The sequence below is a fragment of the Podarcis muralis genome, chromosome 9 (assembly GCF_964188315.1).
Source record: "Podarcis muralis chromosome 9, rPodMur119.hap1.1, whole genome shotgun sequence".
NCBI lineage: Eukaryota > Metazoa > Chordata > Lepidosauria > Squamata > Lacertidae > Podarcis > Podarcis muralis.
The window spans coordinates 73,156,397-73,176,679 of NC_135663.1; the positions used below are offsets into that span (position 1 = coordinate 73,156,397).

General features: G+C 44.0%; 2 protein-coding genes across 13 annotated transcripts in view; one reads left to right on the top strand and one right to left on the bottom strand.

Annotated features, from left to right (window-relative positions):
• Window positions 1-984: 984 nt before the first annotated feature.
• PACRGL (parkin coregulated like) lies at window positions 985-20,055 on the top strand. Of its 5 annotated transcripts, none has more exons than XM_028742913.2 (9): window positions 985-1,151; window positions 3,511-3,589; window positions 3,725-3,882; window positions 5,040-5,107; window positions 6,045-6,135; window positions 10,251-10,385; window positions 13,523-13,630; window positions 14,547-14,627; window positions 15,145-15,922. In XM_028742913.2, the coding sequence occupies exons 2-9, from the start codon at window positions 3,538-3,540 to the stop codon at window positions 15,199-15,201; spliced, it is 750 nt and encodes a 249-aa protein (XP_028598746.2). In that variant the 5' UTR covers window positions 985-1,151; window positions 3,511-3,537; the 3' UTR covers window positions 15,202-15,922. The 5 variants fall into 5 exon arrangements, with proteins under 5 accessions (XP_028598746.2, XP_077790553.1, XP_028598743.2 ...); XM_028742910.2 differs by lacking the exons at window positions 985-1,151; window positions 15,145-15,922 and adding exons at window positions 1,304-1,539; window positions 17,674-20,055; XM_028742912.2 differs by lacking the exon at window positions 985-1,151 and adding an exon at window positions 1,308-1,539.
• KCNIP4 (potassium voltage-gated channel interacting protein 4) overlaps window positions 17,034-20,283 on the bottom strand; it is a 286,864-nt gene continuing 283,614 nt past the window's right edge. For all 8 annotated transcript variants that reach the window (XM_028742920.2, XM_028742921.2, XM_028742925.2 and 5 more), the window contains 2 exons: window positions 20,015-20,077; window positions 17,034-17,766 (listed from right to left, as the gene is read on the bottom strand). In XM_028742920.2, the coding sequence (XP_028598753.1) occupies window positions 17,719-17,766; window positions 20,015-20,077 (111 nt within the window). In that variant the 3' untranslated portion in view covers window positions 17,034-17,718. The remainder of the gene's footprint in view (window positions 17,767-20,014; window positions 20,078-20,283) is intronic.

Below are 20,283 nucleotides of genomic sequence, written 5' to 3' on the forward strand. Positions count from 1 at the left end.
GTTTTCAAACGACTGAAGGTTGTGGCACATTTTTTTCTGAACACTTGGGGGTCAAAAGAAAGTAATTTAAAACAACTGTTGCTGAGACATTTCAGGATGATAACAGGTGGAGAGTCCTTTCTGTTGGGGATAATTCAGATGGAAATACCCAGGTGTTATTTATGTATGCTATTACTGTGGCCTGTGTTTTGTTAGCCCCAAAAATTGAAAACTGAAGAATGGCAACTTAAGTTGACAAAACATGCACAACTTGCTGACTTTAACATATAGAATAAGAGAACAAGAACATGCGTTTAAAGAAGATTGGAAAACGTTTATTGGATATATGGGAAATACAGCTGAAAACGCTGGCAGCATTCAGGTAAGATTCAACAGTTTAAGTTTTGATGGATGTAATAATGGAATACTGAATGGGATAGGTTTTGTAAGATATGCAGGGATTTATGATATGTAGAATGAACCATGGAAAGAGAAGAAGGGAAGTCATTGATATCTAAGGATGTAAAAGGAGTATTTTAAAATGTAAAGCAGAAAATTTAGTATATGTGTGTGTGTATACACACACACACACACACACACACACTGTGTGTGTATGTGTGTATATATATGATGTGTGTGTGTGTGTGTAAAAAATATATATAATGGTAACAGGTGGGTTCCCCCCCCCCCCGCGCAGCATAAATCCTGCCTATGCCAGTCCCCCCCCCCCCCGTTTATGAGCATTGCGCGTGCGCGCACTATCATGTCATCAATTGTTCTCCCCTATTATTTTTATTTTATTTTCTTATTTTATTCAAGTTGGCAACAACAACAATAGCTGTTATCACTCATGTTATCGCCTCCTGCCCATGCGCAGTTCTCTCACAAAAAGCAAAGTGTGTGTGTGTGACAGAATTCCGAGCATGCACAGAGCGCCCTCCGCCTTCTCCGCGAGGAAGTTTGGCCTCTCCGGGCGCCCGTCCGTTTCCTTGGCAACGGCGACGGGCACCTGCGGCCTGCGCGGATTTCCACGCCTTTCCGAGTAGCCGGCGAGCGAGCGAGAGAGGGAGGCGGCGACGGCAGCGGCGTCCCGGCGAGGGAGAGGCGCGCTCCTTCCTTCCTTCCCGCCGGTCCTTCTGTTTTCGCCCCCGGGCCGTAAGTCTCCCCCGCAGGTAGGTGGCTCCTCCCGCCCCGTCGCGTTAACGGGCGAGGGAGTTTGGGTCGCGGGGTCCTGGAAGCAGGGCAGCCCGAGCATGCGCAGAGCGCCTTCTCCTCCCCTCAGCGCTGCAGAAGGTGCGCTTCCCTGAGCATGTGCAGAGTGCTTTCCCCAGGGCAGCCCGAGCATGTGCAGAGCGCCTTCTCCTCCCCACCCCCTCAGCGGGGAAGGCGAGGTGGGGTGCCCCCCAAGCACGCACAGAGCGCCTTTCCTCCCCTCAGCCCTGAAGAAGGTGCGCTCCCCTAGGCATGTGCAGAGTGCTGAAGAAGACGGGGCTGGGTTTAGCGCTTGCGCGGCTTGTGGGCACACAAGACGCCAGTGCAACAACTTACTTGGTCTCTAAGGTGCTACTGGAAGGAAAAATTTTAAAAAATAATTTGATTTTGTTTCCACTACGCAGATCAACACGGTTACCTACCTGCAAATGCGATTGAGTGTTTGGGGTGGGGGGGAGGGAGGCTTGGTTAATTTCATTGTACACAGGTTGTACAATGAAAATAAAAACAAAAAAAATTCCTTCCAGTAGCACCTTAAAGACCAACTAAGTTAGTTCTTGGTATGAGCTTTCGTGTGCATGCACACTTCTTCAGATACCATGGTATCTGAAGAAGTGTGCATGCACACGAAAGCTCATACCAAGAAAGCTCATACCAAGAACTAACTTAGTTGGTCTTTAAGGTGCTACTGGAAGGAATTTTTTTTGTTTTGACTATGGCAGACCAACACGGCTACCTATCTGTAAATGAAAATAAAGGTATTATTATTATTATTAATTTATTTTCTTGGCTCTGAGCTCCGCTGGGAATCGGTAAGGTTTGTTACGCCCCTGAGAAGGTGCCCTGCTGGATGAGTAGCCTTGTCTACTGCAGCGTCAGGTTCCCTGCCAGGTGGCGCAGGGCAACCCATACGCCAGGTGTGAGCCTTTTGTGTTACACCTTTAGGCTCCAGGTAGAAACGTTCCTCTTTTACCTGGCCTTTGGCGGATTCATATCCAATGCCCCACATCCAATTGGTAGGTGGGTGGGGGGCGTTTATTGGGTTGTTTTCCTTTGTGTCTTTATATTTTTATTTTATCTTGTGAACTGCCCCGAGGCCTGCGGCTATAGGGTGGTAAAACAAATTTAATTAATAGTCATAAAGATCCTCTCACCTTTGTGCGCCTCCAGCCACTGGTGTGAAAAAGAAAACCTCCATGTTCAGGGGCCCCATCAGTAGCAATTACCGTATTTTTTGCTCTATAAGGCTCACTTTTTCCCTCCTAAAAAGTAAGGGGAAATGTGTGTGCGTCTTATGGAGCGAATGCAGGCTGCGCAGCTATCCCAGAAGCCAGAACAGCAAGAGGGATTGCTGCTTTCACTGCGTAGCAATCCCTCTTGCTGTACTGGCTTCTGAGATTGAGAATATTTTTTTCTTGTTTTCCTCCTCCAAAAACTAGGTGCGTCTTGTGGTTTGGTGCGTCTTATAAAGCGAAAAATACGGTAGCTGCATCTTCTGTGAATTTGGTCCACCCTTTTAAAAAGTCAGTTCGTAATAACTAGGCCAATGATGATGATGATGAATTAAATTTGTTCACCGCCCTATACCCGCAGGTCTCAGGACGGTTCTGACGTCTGCAATTTCCCCAAATGCGGGAAACTCATCTACACCACCGGTGGGAACACATATTGTGGCAATAAGGCTTACTGCTTGTCCGGAATCTCCCACCCATCAGTTTCATTTCGTGACTCTGAGTTAGTATTAGCAACAGGCAGTAAACATCATTATTCCATGTAAATGTGATTAGGATTGTAGCTACAAAAGTTAGACATTGATTAATACTTTCATGTGCTTCTATGTTACGGACTTTTGTGTTTTGAGATTGTAAACTGCCCTGTGATCCTCGGGTGAAGGGTGGTATAGAAATGTTGATACAGGCAACCATCCATTTACATTCCATGGCATATTTGAATCACCATTGGAAAAGCCTGCAAGCATCCTGTTCCACCCTGCAACATTCCACCCTTTTTTGTAACTTTTTGGTTTGGTGCAATGTGTGTGTGCACGGTTGTGCAAATATTGAACACATGTAAATGCGGGTTTGCCTTTAAATACTTTGTACTATAAAAGAGCTGCCTTAGATCCATTTACAGAAAATAGTCACCTTTTGGTTAACTCTGCAGGGATTTCTTCAAATGTCCATAGATCGATAGGACTCTTAAAAATGCAGATTTTCTTCTCTTTAATAGCCCTTCTATTTGAACAGTCCCTTAAGAAGTTGTGCTACCAGGATACAAATGCAAAGTGATGCCAACCAGTATCAATTTCTCTTTGTTCAGGTGTCTCTACATACCTCCCAAGGAGGTATGCAGCAAACCAAGAAATGTGAAGGCACACGTTTGAAAAATGGAGCAAGTGGTATGTCTTTACTATTTAGTGACAGCTGAACTGTGTTTTATTTACCTGCCTTATAATAAAAATTATTTTTCATTAAGAATGTAAATCCCATCCCTGCTTTCTTCTGTGGGGTCTTTTTTGTTTTTGGTGCTGCAGGAAGCAGTGGTAAAAGAACGTCTTCAGGTTCTCAAATGGCTGAGAAAACTGTGACACAGAAAAGAAAGCCATTACCCACTTCATTGACTTCCCCAGATCCTGTAATTAAGCCGCAGCCCAGGCCCAGTGACAGACTTAATCCCAAAACAATTGATCCGGTAAGTACAGGCAGAACTTCTGGTGGCTACATAAAGATGTTAGCCCATTGCTTCAGCAAATTATGCAGGTGATTAAAAAAAATGTGGAGAAAAAGGGCAAATAAGGTGATAAGCACAATCTCTGCTGAACTGAGTTAAGAGTATCAAAATTTGGGGAGCAAATCTCTGCTGCTCCAGAATACTCCTTGCCATTCTCGCCCTTTGATTTTTCATTCCGTCCCCACAACAGCCACTCAGCATTCAATGCCATCTGCCCAAGATTATTCCTCCTTGGCTGACTTTCTTTTCGTAAGCGATTTTTAGAAGTAACTTTGCTGGCAGATATGTAAGTTTGGAAATTCAGTTGACTGCCCATTCTTGCACCTCTGAATTCCAGGGTATGCAGTAAAATATAGCCTTAGTTTGGTTTGGGATTCTCTGTATCTGCAGTCACAAGTTTTAGTGGATTTTGCCTTGTAAAGCTGCAGGCTCCCTCGGCCTGAAGGTGAGATGAGCGCCACAACCCCATAGTCGCCTTTGACTGGACTTAACTGTCCAGGGGTCCTTTACCTTTACTGCTGGTGGTCATGATGGCATTTCGTATGAATGGTTGCCTTGAGTAAAACCATGTCTGCCTCAGGTGACAAAAGTGAGTACTAAATGGCAAGACTTCATAATGTCTATATTTCCAAGTTCTATAATTTAGTTGGAAAGTTCTGAAAATTGTTTTTTTTTTCAAATAATAAAGTACATTCTCAGCCACAAAGAAGTGACTCTTACATGACTGTTCCTTATATGCATGCAGTAAATTATGATATTCTTGTAAAAGTGAAGCATCTCTGCTTGTCATTATGGGTGGTTTTCCAGGCATTACATCGTATTGCCTGCAGTTATTCTTTATTTTTAATGTTCTGCATTCAGATTATTTAAATTTGCATTTTTGCACCTTCTGTTCAAGCTGTTGTATGTATGCTGTTTTTGAGATCAAATCAAAGCTAAGCATTTCAAGTCCTGTTGTTTTTAGGAGGAGACATTTAAGGACATTTAAATGAATTTTGAATTAATACGGGACTTGAAAAGCATTTTTTGACTGGGTAAATCTCCAGGTTTTAAAAATAAATACAACTGAATTTATCTGCCTCTTGGTTGACTAACTCACTTTCATCTTTTTATTCTAGTTTGGTGGTCAATCAAGAGCTCCTTCTGCCTTTGCTGCCATTTACTCTAAAGGGGGAATTCCTTGCAGGTAAGACTTGGGGGTCTGAAGTGGGTGAACATAAGGAACTTAGTTAAACAATAGGCTTTGTATCATTGGCCAACCTAGCAGTTCGAAAGCACCCCCGGGTGCAAGTAGATAAATAGGGACTGCTTACTAGCGGGAAGGTAAACAGCGTTTCCGTGTGCTGCTCTGGCTCGCCAGATGCGGCTTTGTCACGCTGGCCACGTGACCCGGAAGTGTCTGCAGACAGCGCTGGCCCCTGGCCTCTTGAGTGAGATGGGCGCACAACCCTAGAGTCTGTCAAGACTGGCCCGTACGGGCAGGGGTACCTTTACATTGGCCAACATTCTGTGAAGACTTTTGGTTTGCTTATCATAAGAACAAATGTTCAGAAGGCATTATCAGGTGCGTCACTCAAGATTGCAAATGGGACGTCGTATATGAATGACACTAAGGTATTGCATGTCCCTCAGTTCATAACTGGTAGGAGGATATGTGAACATTTTTTATTCAAAAGCATGATATGCGAGGTGAATGTACTACCAGTGATGTTTTATCTGGCTGCTGGACATGGGCACCAACCCTTCATGCTGTTGTCATCAAATGATGAATATCCATGTGTCAACTGGCGCTAAAAGCCTTTACTGCAGGAGTGGTTAACCTGTGGCTCTTTGGATGTAACTTTCATGACCCCTGACCTTTGGCCATGCTGTCTGAGTATGACTAATGTTGGATATCGTCCATAATTGTATTAAAATAATCTCTCTTTTTTGCTTGGACAGCCTTACATTTTTAATAAGAGTCTGTTCAAAATGGGTGGTGCACCATGCTTGCAAGTATTATACAAAATATACCTGAACTCACACAGGCTTAGTTCTTTTGGAACAGTGTTTTAGGATCTTCTGGATGAAGTAGGCTCAGTACAACCGTGCCCTATCGTTGATTCTTAACTTTTCTGTTTCAGGTTAGTTCATGGCTCTGTAAAACACAAATTACAGTGGGATTGTCGTCCTGAAACGCTTCAGTTTGATCCTCTTCTTATAACTTTGGCAGAGGTGAACATTTTTCTCTATTTCTTTAGAATCAAGCTGAAACTACCCTTTTATGTTGCATGTTTTGATAATTTGTTGTTTTTAAATATGCTGGTTTTAAATATGAATGGCTGAATTCATTTAAATTGCAATGAAAAGTTGGAAGTAGCTTAAAGCAAAGTCCCAGACTGTTAACTCTCCTCTTTAATAGATTAAAAAGTTGGGGATATTGTGTAAGTAATCTTTTGAAGAAAAGCAAAGACTGTGTGCCTCTGGGGTGAAGTTAAACCGCTACATTAGCAGCCCTGAAGTGACCTCATTTGCACACAGGCCTGGGCAGTCTATATGGAGGTCCTGGGCTGCCCAGACGACACGACCCTGCTCTTGGCTATACATTATCCAGAAATATAGCAAGCTGGTAGTATTCCAGTCCACAGAGCCACCTGTCCCTCTTCCTAATCATAACTCTGTATGGTCTCTGTCGATTGCCCACAAACTGTTGTTCTATAGAAAAGAGGTTGGGGAAGAAAAAGCTACCCGCATTAACATTGGCCACAAACCCTGGCCTATCCTTTATATATATGTAAAAATTAAACATGTCCCTGTGTTGTGATACTTTTTAACAGCTTTGTATAAATACTTCATTGTCACACATGGATAATTGGTGAGCCGTATATTAAATGTTTTGTTTATTTATATAAAAGCATTTATAAAAACACTCAATAGATTATTATTATTATTATTATTATTATTATTATTATTAAATTAAGAAGCTTGTTAAGGTTTAATGTTTTACTACTGGAAGCCACCCAGAGTGGCTGGGGCAACCCAGTCAGATGGGCAGGGTACAAATAATCGGTAAAGGGGCCCCTTGACCATTAGGTCCAGTCGTGGCTGACTCTGGGGTTGCGGCGCTCATCTCGCTTTATTGGCTGAGGGAGCCGGTGTACAGCTCCTGGGTCATGTGGCCAGCATGACTAAGCCACTTCTGGCGAACCAGAGCAGTGCATGGAAAGGCCATTTACCTTCTCTCCGGAGCGGTACCTATTTATCTACTTGCACTTTGACGTGCTTTCAAACTGCTAGGTTGGCAGGAGCAGGGACCGAACAACGGGAGCTCACCCCATCGCGGGGATTCGAACCACCAACCTTCTGATCGGCAAGCCCTAGGCTCTGCGGTTTAACCCACAGCGCTACCCGCATCCCAGTACAAATAATAAATTACTATTATTATCAATATTTTTAAAATCTCTAAGCGGCTCACTTGCTGTATTGAAATAGTTTTTTCAGTATGGCTGTTGTTGAATTTAGTTTACTATTAGCTGTTCCAGTAAGGTAAAATAGTGTTCTGTGCTTCACAGCTGTATAGCCAAGAGCAGGAAAAAAAAAACATTTGCTAGAGGCTTTGCCTTCTACACAGGTGCATTTTGCATATCTTCCAAAAAGAGAAATACTCTTCTCAGTATTGGCTATGCATAGTGATCCCAAATTTTTCCTGTGAGCTTTGCTCAGCCCTATTTCTGAGTTGTATATATTAGCTTGATTAGTGTGGTTCATTCAGGACTGCATTTGGGTGTGCAGTGCTGTATATCCTTTCGAACATCTACATCTGACCTCAGTTCTGTCTGACAAGAAAGGCCTTTTTAGAGTGCTACTGAATTCACTTCCTAGAAGAAACGGCCTGGAAGTCAATTACCAAAGATAGGAGTTTGCTCTTGGCGTCCGCTTTGTTCAGTAACCCATCCAAATTACATAATTGGCATGTTTCGTTTATCTTCTGCATCTGCTAAGAGTGTGCAGATCTATAATTATAAGCAATAATTGAATCACATCAAACATACATTTTGAGCCTCAACAGTGTGTCAAATCGAATATTACATTTTTAAAGGCTTTCCAAATCTCTCTCTCTGATATGTGAAGAGAGAGAACACTTCTGAATATCCCTAACAAATAATCTGGTGTGCCATGATTTCTGAGGCTGCAGTGGCTCATTCAGTCCTGGAATCTGATTGTTCCTGAGCTTCAGCTACAGGAACTGTTGAGCCATTTCTCCACTGAGACCCTTATACACTGTGAGCCAGAAGCCTTTTTCAGGACTTGGGAGTGGAGGGGGCTACTAGCAGTCAGTTGTGCCCTTAACTCCCCATGTCCAGGAGTGTCTAAATAGGGTTCTGTCGAGGAGTTATGGTTGTCTAGTGGCAGCTAAGGTTACATTGTTTGGTTGGAGTTCTACAGGATACTGTTCTACCTGTTACAGCACAAGCAGAAGGCCTAGAAATAATTCGGATTGTGTACTGTTCCTCAATAAATGTAGAAATAAATGGATAAAAAAATGAAAGTAAGAAAATACCGTATTTTTCGCACGATTGGACGCACCGGACCATAGGACGCACCTAGTTTTTTTGGGGGGAAATAAAGGAAAAAATTTTCCCCTTTATTTCCCCCCCAAAAGCAGGTCAGGGAAACCGAACCAGGTCGAGGAACAGCGGGATAGTGGCGCTGCGCCTCCCTGCTGTCCCCCAAGCTTGTGGGGCTGGCCGATGTCTGTCCGGCGGGCGGGGAGCTCTGCTTCAGGGCGCCCCACCCGCCAGGCAGCAGGCTGCTATCCGCAGCGTGGGGAGCCCTGTGGGGAACTCCTGCAAGGCTCCCCACTCTGCGGATGTATGCCTGGCGCGAGGGGCGCTCTGCTTCAGGGCGCTCCACCCGCCAGGCAGCAGGCTGCTATCCGCAGCGTGGGGAGCCCTGTGGGGAATTCCTGTAAGGCTCCCCACGCTGCAGATGTGTTCCCGAAGCGCCTGGAGCTCTGCTTTCAGGGCGCCCGGTGCTCCGGGAAGCAGGCTGCTATCCGCAGCCTAGACACGGCTAGCGGAGCGCTAATCCCGAAGCCCCAAGCTTCGGGATTAGCGCGGCGCTTCGCTAGCCCTGGGAGAGCCCCGCGACGTCGCGGGGCTCTCCCAGGGCTAGCGAGACCTTGCCGGCACCCAGAAGCTTGGGGCGCGCTGAGCTCCGCGCGCCCCAAGCTTCGGGATTAGCGCGGCGCTTCGCTAGCTCTGGGAGAGCCCCGGAACGTCGCGGGGCTCTCCCAGGGCTAGCGAGACCTTGCCGGCACCCAGAAGCTTGGGGCGTGCTGAGCTCCACGCGCCCCAAGCTTCGGGATTAGCGCGGCGCTTCGCTAGCCCTGGGAGAGCCACGCAACGTCGCGGGGCTCTCCCAGGGCTAGCGAGACCTTGCCGGCACCCAGAAGCTTGGGGCGCGCTGAGCTCCGCGCGCCCCAAGCTTCGGGATTAGCGCGGCGCTTCGCTAGCCCTGGGAGAGCCACGCAACGTCGCGGGGCTCTCCCAGGGCTAGCGAGACCTTGCCAGCACCCAGAAGCTTGGGGCGCGCTGAGCTCCGCGCGCCCCAAGCTTCGGGATTAGCGCGGCGCTTCGCTAGCCCTGGGAGAGCCACGCAACGTCGCGGGGCTCTCCCAGGGCTAGCGAGACCTTGCCGGCACCCAGAAGCTTGGGGCGCGCTGAGCTCCGCGCGCCCCAAGCTTCGGGATTAGCGCGGCGCTTCGCTAGCCCTGGGAGAGCCACGCAACGTCGCGGGGCTCTCCCAGGGCTAGCGAGACCTTGCCGGCACCCAGAAGCTTGGGGCGCGCTGAGCTCCGCGCGCCCCAAGCTTCGGGATTAGCGCGGCGCTTCGCTAGCCCTGGGAGAGCCCCGCAACGTCGCGCTGAGCTCCGCGCGCCCTAAGCTTCGGGATTAATGCAGCGCTCCGCTAGCCGCGGCTAGCGGATAGCTTCCTGAAGCCTGGAGAGCGAGAGGGGTCGGTGCGCACCGACCCCTCTCACTCTCCAGGCTTCAGCGAAAGCCTGCATTCGCTCCATAGGACGCACACACATTTTCCCTTGCTTTTTAGGAGGGAAAAAGTGCGTCCTATGGTGCGAAAAATACGGTACACTTGTTGATAAATTTCGGTATATAAGATTTGCTTAATGACGTTATGTTTGATGGAGCCACAAGGTGGCACAAGTGTGTTTCGAATGTGTGTAGTGAAAAGAGTATAATACACTTTTTTTTTTAGGTATTTGTATTTTTATCAGCAGAGATGGTGGGCAGGTAGAGCTTACTATGATGTTGTTTTTATTTCTGTGGCAGGGATTAAGAGAAACAAGGCATCCGTATACATTTGTATCCAAGGAGGGCTTTAAAGAATTGCTCTTGGTGGCAGGTGCCACTCAGAAAGCCATTCCGTTGTTGCCACGGCTAGTTCCAGTATTGAAAGCTGCTCTGGTATGTCTCTCCCATTTGTGAACTCGTATACACAACGTATATACGCGGGTGGCTCTGTGGGTAAAACCTCAGTGCCTAGGACTTGCCGATCGTATGGTCGGCGGTTCGAATCCCCGCGGCGGGGTGAGCTCCCGTCGTTCGGTTCCAGCTCCTGCCCACCTAGCAGTTCGAAAGCACTCTTAAGTGCAAGTAGTTAAATAGGTACCGCTTTATAGCGGGAAGGTAAACGGCGTTCCGTCACACTGGCCACGTGACCCGGAAGTGTCTTCGGACGGCGCCGGCTCACGGCCTCTAGAGTGAGATGAGCACGTAACCCTAGAGTCGGACACGACTGGCCCGTATGGGCAGGGTTACCTTTACCTTATACATAACGTTTGGTAAAGTTTCAGAGATCAATAAATTTTAGGTGGCCTTAGTGGACCAAATATTCGCAAATCCCAGGACAGCGTCTTTGTCCCTGGCCTCGTGTGGCATTTGGAAACACAGCACAGGTTTGATGACAAACCAGGGTACTCCTTCTGTGTCCAGCACAAAGCCAAAAAGGGGCAGTGGCATGCTGTGGTCAGCCTCTCCCCCTTTTAGATGGCTGGAGCTCCAAGCTCCAAAGAGGCACAGAGTCAATACAGTCATACCTCTTCTTGCGAACGCTTCATGTTGCATTTTTCCAGGTTAAGAACACGGCAGACCTGGAAGTGTTTACTTCCGGGTTTCGCTGTATGCGCAGAAATGTTCTGCGCTGTTCACGCATGCGCAGAAGCGTTCTATCATGCTTCGCACATGCGCAGAAGCACCGCTCTGGTTACGGACTTTTCAGGGTGCAAATGGCACCCCCAGAACAGATCGTGTCCGCAACCAGAGGTACCACTGTATTTCTTCTGCCCAGATATATTGATTGATTAGATAGACTTATAATTTGCTTTTTGAAAGCAATTCTCACATGGTAGCTTGCAATATGTATAAATTACAATTCAAAACTAGTGAGGTACAGTGAAGGCGCCTGCCGGGTGGCTGGAGCTCAAAACCTGACAGATGCAGTTAAAAGCCCTCAGTGTGGCTCTGCTGTCCCTTCCTGCAAGGGCCACAGGGGTGGGTGTGCTCCTTTCATCTCCGGTGGTTGGAACTCCAGCCGACACAGGGGCACACTTCTGTCTCTGTTTGGGGCCAAAGGAGGGGCAGGGAACATCGTTCCCTCTTTGCAATTCCAGTGTTATAAGAGAGCCTCCGACTCACCTGTCTTCTCAAGGAATGGAGGAACCCTTGCAAGCAAGCTTGTTTAGCCATGTATGGTTTTAACCACTCTCAGTTTAATCGACATTGGCTAGAATCCTTGGAACGTGTGCAGAAAACATTGACTTAAAGGTATATGGAAGATAAAATGATACCCACAGATGGCTCAGTTGATCTGGATTTTAATCCTGCTCTAGGGGTTTTCAGCGATTTAGACTGCTCGTGCTATATTATATCTGGATTGCAACTGATATTAACGTAGAGTAATCCCATTGAAATTAATAAACATGAACATGTTAGAACCATTAATTTCAACAGGTTTAAAGGTAAAGGTAAAGGGACCCCTGACTGTTAGGTCCAATCGTGACCGACTCGGGTTGCGGCGCTCATCTCGCTTTATTGGCCGAGGGAGCCGGCGTACAGCTTCTGGGTCATGTGGCCAGCATGACGAAGCCGCTTCTGGTGAACCAGAGCAGCGCATGGAAACGCCATTTACCTTCCCACCGGAGCGGTACCTATTTATCTACTTGCACTGTGACGTGCTTTCGAACTGCTAGGTTGGCAGGAGCAGGGACCGAGCAATGGGAGCTCACCCCGTTGCGGGGATTCGAACCGCCGACCTTCTGATCGGCAAGTCCTAGGCTCTGTGGTTTAACCCACAGCGCCACCCATAAAACTTGAACACTACTCATAATTTAAAGAAGCAGATGCCAAGTGCTGCACCTGAAAACAAAATGCAGAGATCCCTGCTCAGCAGCTAATAATAATAATAAAATGTATTGAAAGAGGATTGAATTTGAAAGTGCAATCTAAGTGCACTCAGAAATAATCTCATCCCATCATGCCACAGCAGTATTAAAATCCCACCACATATTTTTGTTCTTTCCCCTCCTGCCTACATTGTGAGCACCGTAAACCATGGTCGCTTCCTCCTGCTGTTTACGTTGCTCACCTGTGCAGTAACAGGCTGGGCTGCACAACCCTAATTTGTCCCACCTCCTGGATCATGTAGACCGGATCCAGTAGATGGGGTGAAAGAGAGTTGTGCAGCTTGTCAGTAAATGCATTGGGGAAGTCTCTTTGTAATTAGCTGAGGGCTAATTAAGCTTCTGTGGTGGAATACCTGTTTATGGTGGTTTGTGATCATTTGTTATCAAAACTGAGGAAGCATTACTTGTGATCCTAGCCCTCTTTAGACGCTCATGTTGAACATGTAAGGGCCAAAAGTGTGTAGTGGGCTCGTCCGGCCTCCAACATCCTGATGAGTGCGATTCGCTCCACCCTGACAATCCCACATTGCATAGAAATGTCCGAAGGGACTTTCTATGCATGATTGGCTTAGAAGCCTCCCCACAATCAGTCAAGTACTCTTGAGATGCAGAATCCAGTTTTAGTTGTGGACAAAAGACCCTTTAAAACAATTAGCACTTGATGATGTTGCCTAACTGCACTTAATCTACATTCTAGTAATTAATTTAATAATATTACAGCAACTGCCTAATTGCAAGGGGTTATCTATCAGTGCTTCTAATGGGATTTGTTCAAAGTGTTTGTAGACTTTAAATACTGCAGTTTTACTGTCAGCGTTTCTGCAGACAAAGCAAATAGTTTTTATGCTTAGATCTTGGCTGCAAACCTAAACAGGGTATTGAGGAGAGTCCAGTTGAACACAGTGAGACTTACTTCTAAGTAATCATACATAGGATTATGTTGTGATGAATATTTAAAAGTGTTTATCTGAAGTTGGTGAATACATATGGGTTGCATTAAAACAGTGTTGCATATTGCAGAGTAAAAAAACAGATAAATATTTTTCAATCTTGCCATGCTGGAGCATAAAAACAATCAAATTTGGTGCATGCTGTGGGCTAATCATTTGTCTGGTCAATTGGTTTTCCCCTTTATTAAAGGCCCATTCAGATGGCGAGGTATTTGAAAGGGGACTGAACGCTTTGATACAACTGAGTGCTGTTGTTGGCCCTGCGCTTAATGATCACCTGAAACATCTACTTTCAAGTGTGAGTACAATATTTGGCAGTGGGTTTCTTGTATTTAATAATAATAATAATAATAATAATAATAATAATAATAATAATAATAATAATATTTTATTTATACCCCGCCCTCCCCAGCCAAGGCCGGGCTCAGAGCGGCTTACAAGCAATAATAAAAACAAGTTGAATGATTACAACTTAAAAACAAAATTAAAATACAACATTAAAATATTACAACATTAAAATAAAATGTAGCCTCAACGCAGGAGGAGAAGGAAAGAAAAAAAGAAAGAGAGGGAGGGAGGGAATCAAATTGGCTCCAAGCCAAAGGCCAGGCGGAACAACTCTGTCTTACAGGCCCTACGGAAAGAAATCAGATCCTGTGGGGCCTTGTCTCATGAGGCAGAGCGTTCCACCAGGCTGGAGCCAGAGTTGAAAAGGCCCTGGCTCTGGTTGAAGCCAATCTAATTGTATTCTTGTATCCTGAGAAGCATTTGTTTCAGTTTGTGGCACATCATAATCTAGATTCCATGAGCAAATATGTTAATAGCATGTGGGCATTTTCACATTTCTGAACACGGCTTGTGGCATGCCTATTGAAGATGGTCCTTCAGCTATATTTTGCAGCATGGAAGGTGCTTGATAGCCCCGTCCCAGTTTTCCTATTCCATGCAAGCAGCAAAATAAAGTTTATCAAGCTGCTCCTGTTAGGACTTGCATTCAGTTTCTTGAGTCACAAGTTGTGGAAGCCTGAATGTGTAAAGATGCTACAGTCGCTCTGAATCTGTGAAATTAAGACTGCCTCTTATCGGTCATTGTTACCAGGATGCATTATTCACAATCTGGTTGACGCTTCTCCATGTAATGGGCACAAAGAAGGACGTTGCAACTACGTTCAACAAATAAATAAACCCACTATTGTATTTTACTTTTGCCACAGCTTTCAAAGAGACAGATGAGCAAAAAGTACAAAGAGCAAACTACAGATGCCTTACAGAAGCTGGAGCAGTATGGTGGGAAGGTAAGCTCAATTGATTGGTCCGCTCCTGTGACATACCTAGGTCAGAATTTGCTTCTCCTGTTGTCTTCACTATCTCATCCATCACATGCAGTCAAGTTGTCGTACTCTGATGATGCACAATCAAGTTACAATTCCACATTGCAATTCTTCATAGTTTGGAGAGCAACACAAAAATAGCAATACAAAAATTCCATGTGTATTGATGGTTCTGCATTAATAATAACAAAGCAGCCAAAAACAGAGGCAGCCAATATGGTTGTCTAGGTGCTGTGGACTCCAGTTCCCATAAACCCCAACCAGCATGGTCAACAGCCACTGATGGTAGCTGTTGTATCCCAGAACCTCTAGAAGGTGGCATATTGTCTATCCCTGGTCTAAAATACCAGTTGACGAAGGAAAGATCATTATAATTTGCATTCTACATGTTTGTAGTTCTGAACCCGTTTTGATTTCAGATAAAGTTTATTTCAGCATAAACCTAGTACCTACCATATTAAATTCTCATTTTTATCAACAGGAAAGTTTGACGGTTATAAAAGCTAAAATTCCAACTTACTGTTCAATCTCCTCCTAAAGAGAGGTGTGACGAAGAGCCTCCTCGGAACTATTTGGTATTACTTATCTTCCCCATACTAAACTGTTGTGGAATGTCTTAGGGAAACGGGGATCAATATTTAAAAATGAGGACAAATGTTAAGAGCGAATATGCTCAAGACGTGTAAATTATGGAAAACACCAGAAATGATACTTGTTCCAGTACTTCCGCCAGGAATTGCAAATCAATTTGTCTGGTTTATTACAGTCAATAATAGGGATTACCCAGTTTTGTAAACTATAACCATAACAGTAACATTAATACTTACTTGCTGTGTTTACATGTTTGGGTGTAGTTAGGTATGTTTAGCTACTGCAGTGAGTTAGAAATGAAGGCACAATCCAACCATAAGTTAATCACTATTAAAAGTTATGCAGACTTCAGTGGGAAGTTAAAATCAATAGGATTTGAAGGTGTTTGACTTTGCCTGGATTGTGCTATGATTAATTTATTTTGACCAAGAACTAACTCACTACTGTGTCCATAGAGAAAATTATTTTTATACTGTCTAGGGAAAAGCCGCCTTTCCCAAAAGGTTCTGGATAGGAAAATATATAAAATGTGTTTCACTGAACTGACTCCTCTTTTAGTGCAAATTGTTCTGCTTTGAAAACATAGAAATTCCAAGTATTAAAAGACAACTAAAATATGCTTCAAGTATTAAAACTTATATATTAATAAAAGTGTTTGTGAATGTTGACTCCATGTAAGCCCTTTGGAAGAAACAAACTGAACCGCCATTCTGCATTTTTCATATTTTTTTTTTATTAAAGTGCACATATAATTTTCACAAACACTACAGCAAATTTCAAGTGTACATGTATTGTACTACTCATATTCCTACACTGGTGATAGCAGAGCAGCCTTCAACATGCCTCATTCCCATCTCTACACCAGAATAGATGCCTGCTTTACTTATATTTTTGCAAAAAACAGTTTGCAGCTCTCTTTGGACTTCTGTAAGCTCTTCAGATCCTTTGTGCAGAAATGTCACAATTAAGGTTTGCAATTGTCTGGTACCAGTAGTTATATGCTTGTGGGCAGGCATGTAAGAATGATTTGAATATGTTGGAGGGGAGGGGGGGAAGACGCCTCTTTGCTGGCTACAGTTCAGCAATGATGTCTGTGTAAAAAGGCAGGGAGGAAAGTAGAAGGGCGCTTCTTGTACCCATTACTGCTCCATCTTGACACATGCTTCTTCCCTCTTCCCTGTAGTAGCCTTTAAAGAAAAAAAAGTTGCCTCCCCTTTCCAAAAAAACCCCATTACCACCACTGCTCTTACATAACTGTTCTAATGAACTTATGCATCTTCCACCATAGTCAGAGGAGAAAAATAATTTCAAAACTTGCAGTCTAGTGTCCGGCATGACTCTATTCTGCTATGTATCCTGAGCAGTGAGTGCTTAGAAACTTAAAAATACATTCGTTCCTTTTTTACTACTAATTTTGGGCCAGTCCCACAGTTAAAAAGTAGTAGTTCAGTTCCTTCATACAGTTGCTTTAGTTAAACAAAGCAGCACTCATTGTAAAGCTAATTTCTGTCCTTTATGTGGGAGCGTAACACTTTAGTTAAAATTCAGACAGAATTTTACATAAACTGGTGATCTTAAAAGATGGAAGATGTTTGCCATAGGCAACCATTCAATGAATTGATCCAGTATCCATTTACTATAAAAAAGAACATTCTTTTATAAAATGGGTTGATTGTGAAGTTAAAAAAATAATTGCAGGTTACTACGCAAAGATGGCCAACCCTTCCTTATGTGGACAGATTCTCCACTGAGCATAATGGAGTCTGTGTGTCTTCGGGGGGGGGGGGGGGGGTTGGATTAGATGACCCTTAGGGTCCCTTCCAGCTCTGGGCACAAACATACATTTGACAAGTATGATGTGTGCTGCATCATTTTGGGGAATAGGGGACATGGGCAGGCTCAATGCATGCAGACTTCCCCTTTCCAGTAATAATCTGTTGTGATGTCAGCATAAGGGAAGGCAGAGGAAACAGGACTCTACTGCACCCAAGGAGGATTGTGCCCAAACTGTAATTAGCTGTAATACCTTTAACTGAGAATTGTGTAAGATTGCGTTCATACACAAGGGAGTATAAAAGGAAGGAGTTTTATAGCTAATAAACTCCTCTAATAGAAACAAGTAACAGATCCTGCCCTCTTCCTCTCTCCTGGATCTATTCTATGAAGTTTTGGAGGCAATAATTCCATTTTCATTTTGGTTTCTTTGGATTGTTCTCTGAATCAAATGAAGTTTTTTTTAAGGACAACTACGTGAGCATTGTTTAAGAGAACTATTTTACCTCAACTACTGGAAAAATACGGTCTCCGTAGGAAGCCTTTGATTAAACGAAACTTATTTGCGTTATACACATCCGTGTAAAGCCGAGCAATCCTGTTTTATGGTAAAAGTGGCAACAGCATTATGGATTTGTTGTTGCAGGATTGTTTATAACCGTCCATTTATTGAAGAAAGAACTGCGTGGAGTTAGATCACATTTTCAAAGAGCTGCATGGAACGCATTATATTTTCATCCTGTAAGAAAGAGACATCTCATCTGAGAAAGAGATTTAAAATTTGAAAGTGAAAAGTCAGAAATATTTTTAATCCAACGAATATTTTCCTCCTTAGGCTGAAAAACCACAACCTTTATAAATTTTCTGTATCATAACCAGCTAAAAGTTAGTACCTACTTTGTGTATGTCCAAGGGCTGGGGTCTTCCAAGTGGGATTTTTGATTATTATTTTTTTGACTAGTAGATTTCTCCTATACCACTATCACAAATCCTGCTAGTCTGCTGATTGTACAGTTTTGTTCTAAAGCCTAGTTTATATGTGATGCAGGTCACAGGTCTGCTACACAGCCCAGTGTTCTATACAGGCCCCAGTACGTTTGAAGACACATTGTTCTGCTAATAGTACCTGCTGCTTACAGTCTATCACAAATAATTTACAGAGAAAACATTGTGGGGAGCTGATAAAGTTTGGAGATGGCATACAATTACAATCACAAGCCTAAAAATTAAACATGTAACTCACACCGGCTCTGTCTATCAAATATACCTTGCTGTTTATAGCAAAATCTTGATAAAACACAATGGAGGCAACAGGCATAGAACTTTGTAGGAATTGGCTTAAGAGGTTCAGGAGCCATGCCAACCTTCTGCTGCTGTTCTTGAGATACGCCACAACCGCTACTGCGGAAGAAGCCAATGGGAAACCTCTGGCTCTCACACAGAATGTGCAAGCAAAGGGGAAAGCCAACCAGGGCCACAGGTTGTGTTTGAGGCTGATCAGATCCGCTCCCTTAACTTTTAGCTTTTATTTTACAAGGAAACCCTTTTGGAAATCAAGGGGAAATAGGCACGCAATATCCTACACAGTTCATTGGTAAAAGGTAAATTTCTTCTTACCTATTCTTCGCCAACGAGTGCAAAGGTATTGAGATTATTGACAGGCAAGTGACTTGCTTGTTCATTTTATTCTCAGTAAAATGTTGTCTTATCCAAATGAATTCATAAGCTACTTTAAATACAGCAATCCTGCAACTTACGCAGGGGTTATGTTCCGGGGATCAAGCCTAGAGCCAAAATGACATATAGTCAAAGCATACTGGGATCAGTGGTGGGTGGGATTGCCAAAGTCGTATCCCCCAAATGTTGACCCGTTTCTGCCCCTATTTATTTATTTATTTATTTATTTTGCCATGTGCATAAAGATGAATGAGCACAAGTTAAAGGTGCGTAAGTTGCAGGCTTACGGTATAACATATCCAACAACTTAAATTTAGGGTTTTTGCTGTTTTGCTTTGACATGATTTCCATCCTAGTGTACACCTTAAAACACCTGGTTATGAGCCTCCCAACTGTGTATTGATTTTTCCAGTGCACTTTGGCTACAGGGGAGAAAGGTAACTTTGCCAAGCGCTAGATATGACTTTGGCAGAGGGAGGCCTTCCTCTGTGTTCTATTTATACTGATGAAATGGGGAACAAAGAGACTATTCTCCAGCTTAGAGAAATTGCCTAGACAACCATTGATAAGTGAAGGGTTTTTATATCAAAAGGCCTTCTCTGAAAAGTGACTGTTCTTTTTTATTGAATGTGCCACTGCTGCTTCAGTCTTTATGGCATCTTGTTAAAATTATTTCGGTTTACTGGATATACATTTTATATGTTCTGACATTTTCTCAATTAAGGAGCATGTTGAGTAACAACATCCAATGTGATCTCCGAGGCCTGCCCTGTTGCATGTTAGAGAAACACTTGCTGGATATTGGATTCTTATTGATTCTCACAGAAGGAAGCTGTGAATGTTCAGCCTGGGGGAAGGAAGACAGGGCAGGATAGGCTGACACTATCTTCAAATACCTGAAGGGCTGTCATATAGAATCCGACGAAGCCTTGTTACTAGGTGCCCCAGAGAGGAGGACTAGATCTAATGAGCTAAGTTGCAGGAGGAGAGAGATTCTGGTTACATAAATAACTTTTTGGTGTGGGCAGTTCAACAATGGAGCCAGTTACGTAGAAGCTCTCCCTTCCTGGTAGTCTTCAGGCAACATCTGTTGGAATATGTGCCACCTCTCGATTTCTTGCACTGAGCAAGGAGCTGGACAGGTGAACATGGTCTCCCAATGGCCTTTCCAGCTCTATGATTCTATGAAATAATAAATGTGTTTTCTAAAATATGGACAATTTGTGAAATACTGTACATGCCGCAGCTTCCTACTGCGGTTTTGTATTGTGTCATAAGAGCAAAGCACTACGAATATACCGGTTACTCACTTTTTGGCAGCTTTCAATGAATTCATCTATGGTGACCACGCCATCTTTGTTCTTGTCCATTTTCTGCCAAAGAAGAAATGCTTGCTTAAGTAATGTCGTTCTCCGGTTATGACTGCCACCTTTCATTTCTATGAGAAGCCAGGTTTGGGGACAGGTGATAGCATAATGGCTACCTAAGAAACTACTCCTACACTTGCCAACATTTTATATTTCTTTTAACAAATCACAGGTGCTGAGCTTCAAATTTACGGGCATCTCAAACATTTTAC

Excerpts from the sequence above, each read along its gene's own strand:
- PACRGL (XM_028742912.2), top strand. The coding sequence starts at position 1,444 with ATGTGCAGAGTGCTGAAGAAGACGGGGCTGGGTTTAGCGCTTGCGCGG. Across the intron at positions 5,108-6,044 it reads AAAGGGGGAATTCCTTGCAG|GTTAGTTCATGGCTCTGTAA; the intron begins GTAAGACTTGGG and ends TTTCTGTTTCAG. Across the intron at positions 10,386-13,522 it reads CAGTATTGAAAGCTGCTCTG|GCCCATTCAGATGGCGAGGT; the intron begins GTATGTCTCTCC and ends CCTTTATTAAAG.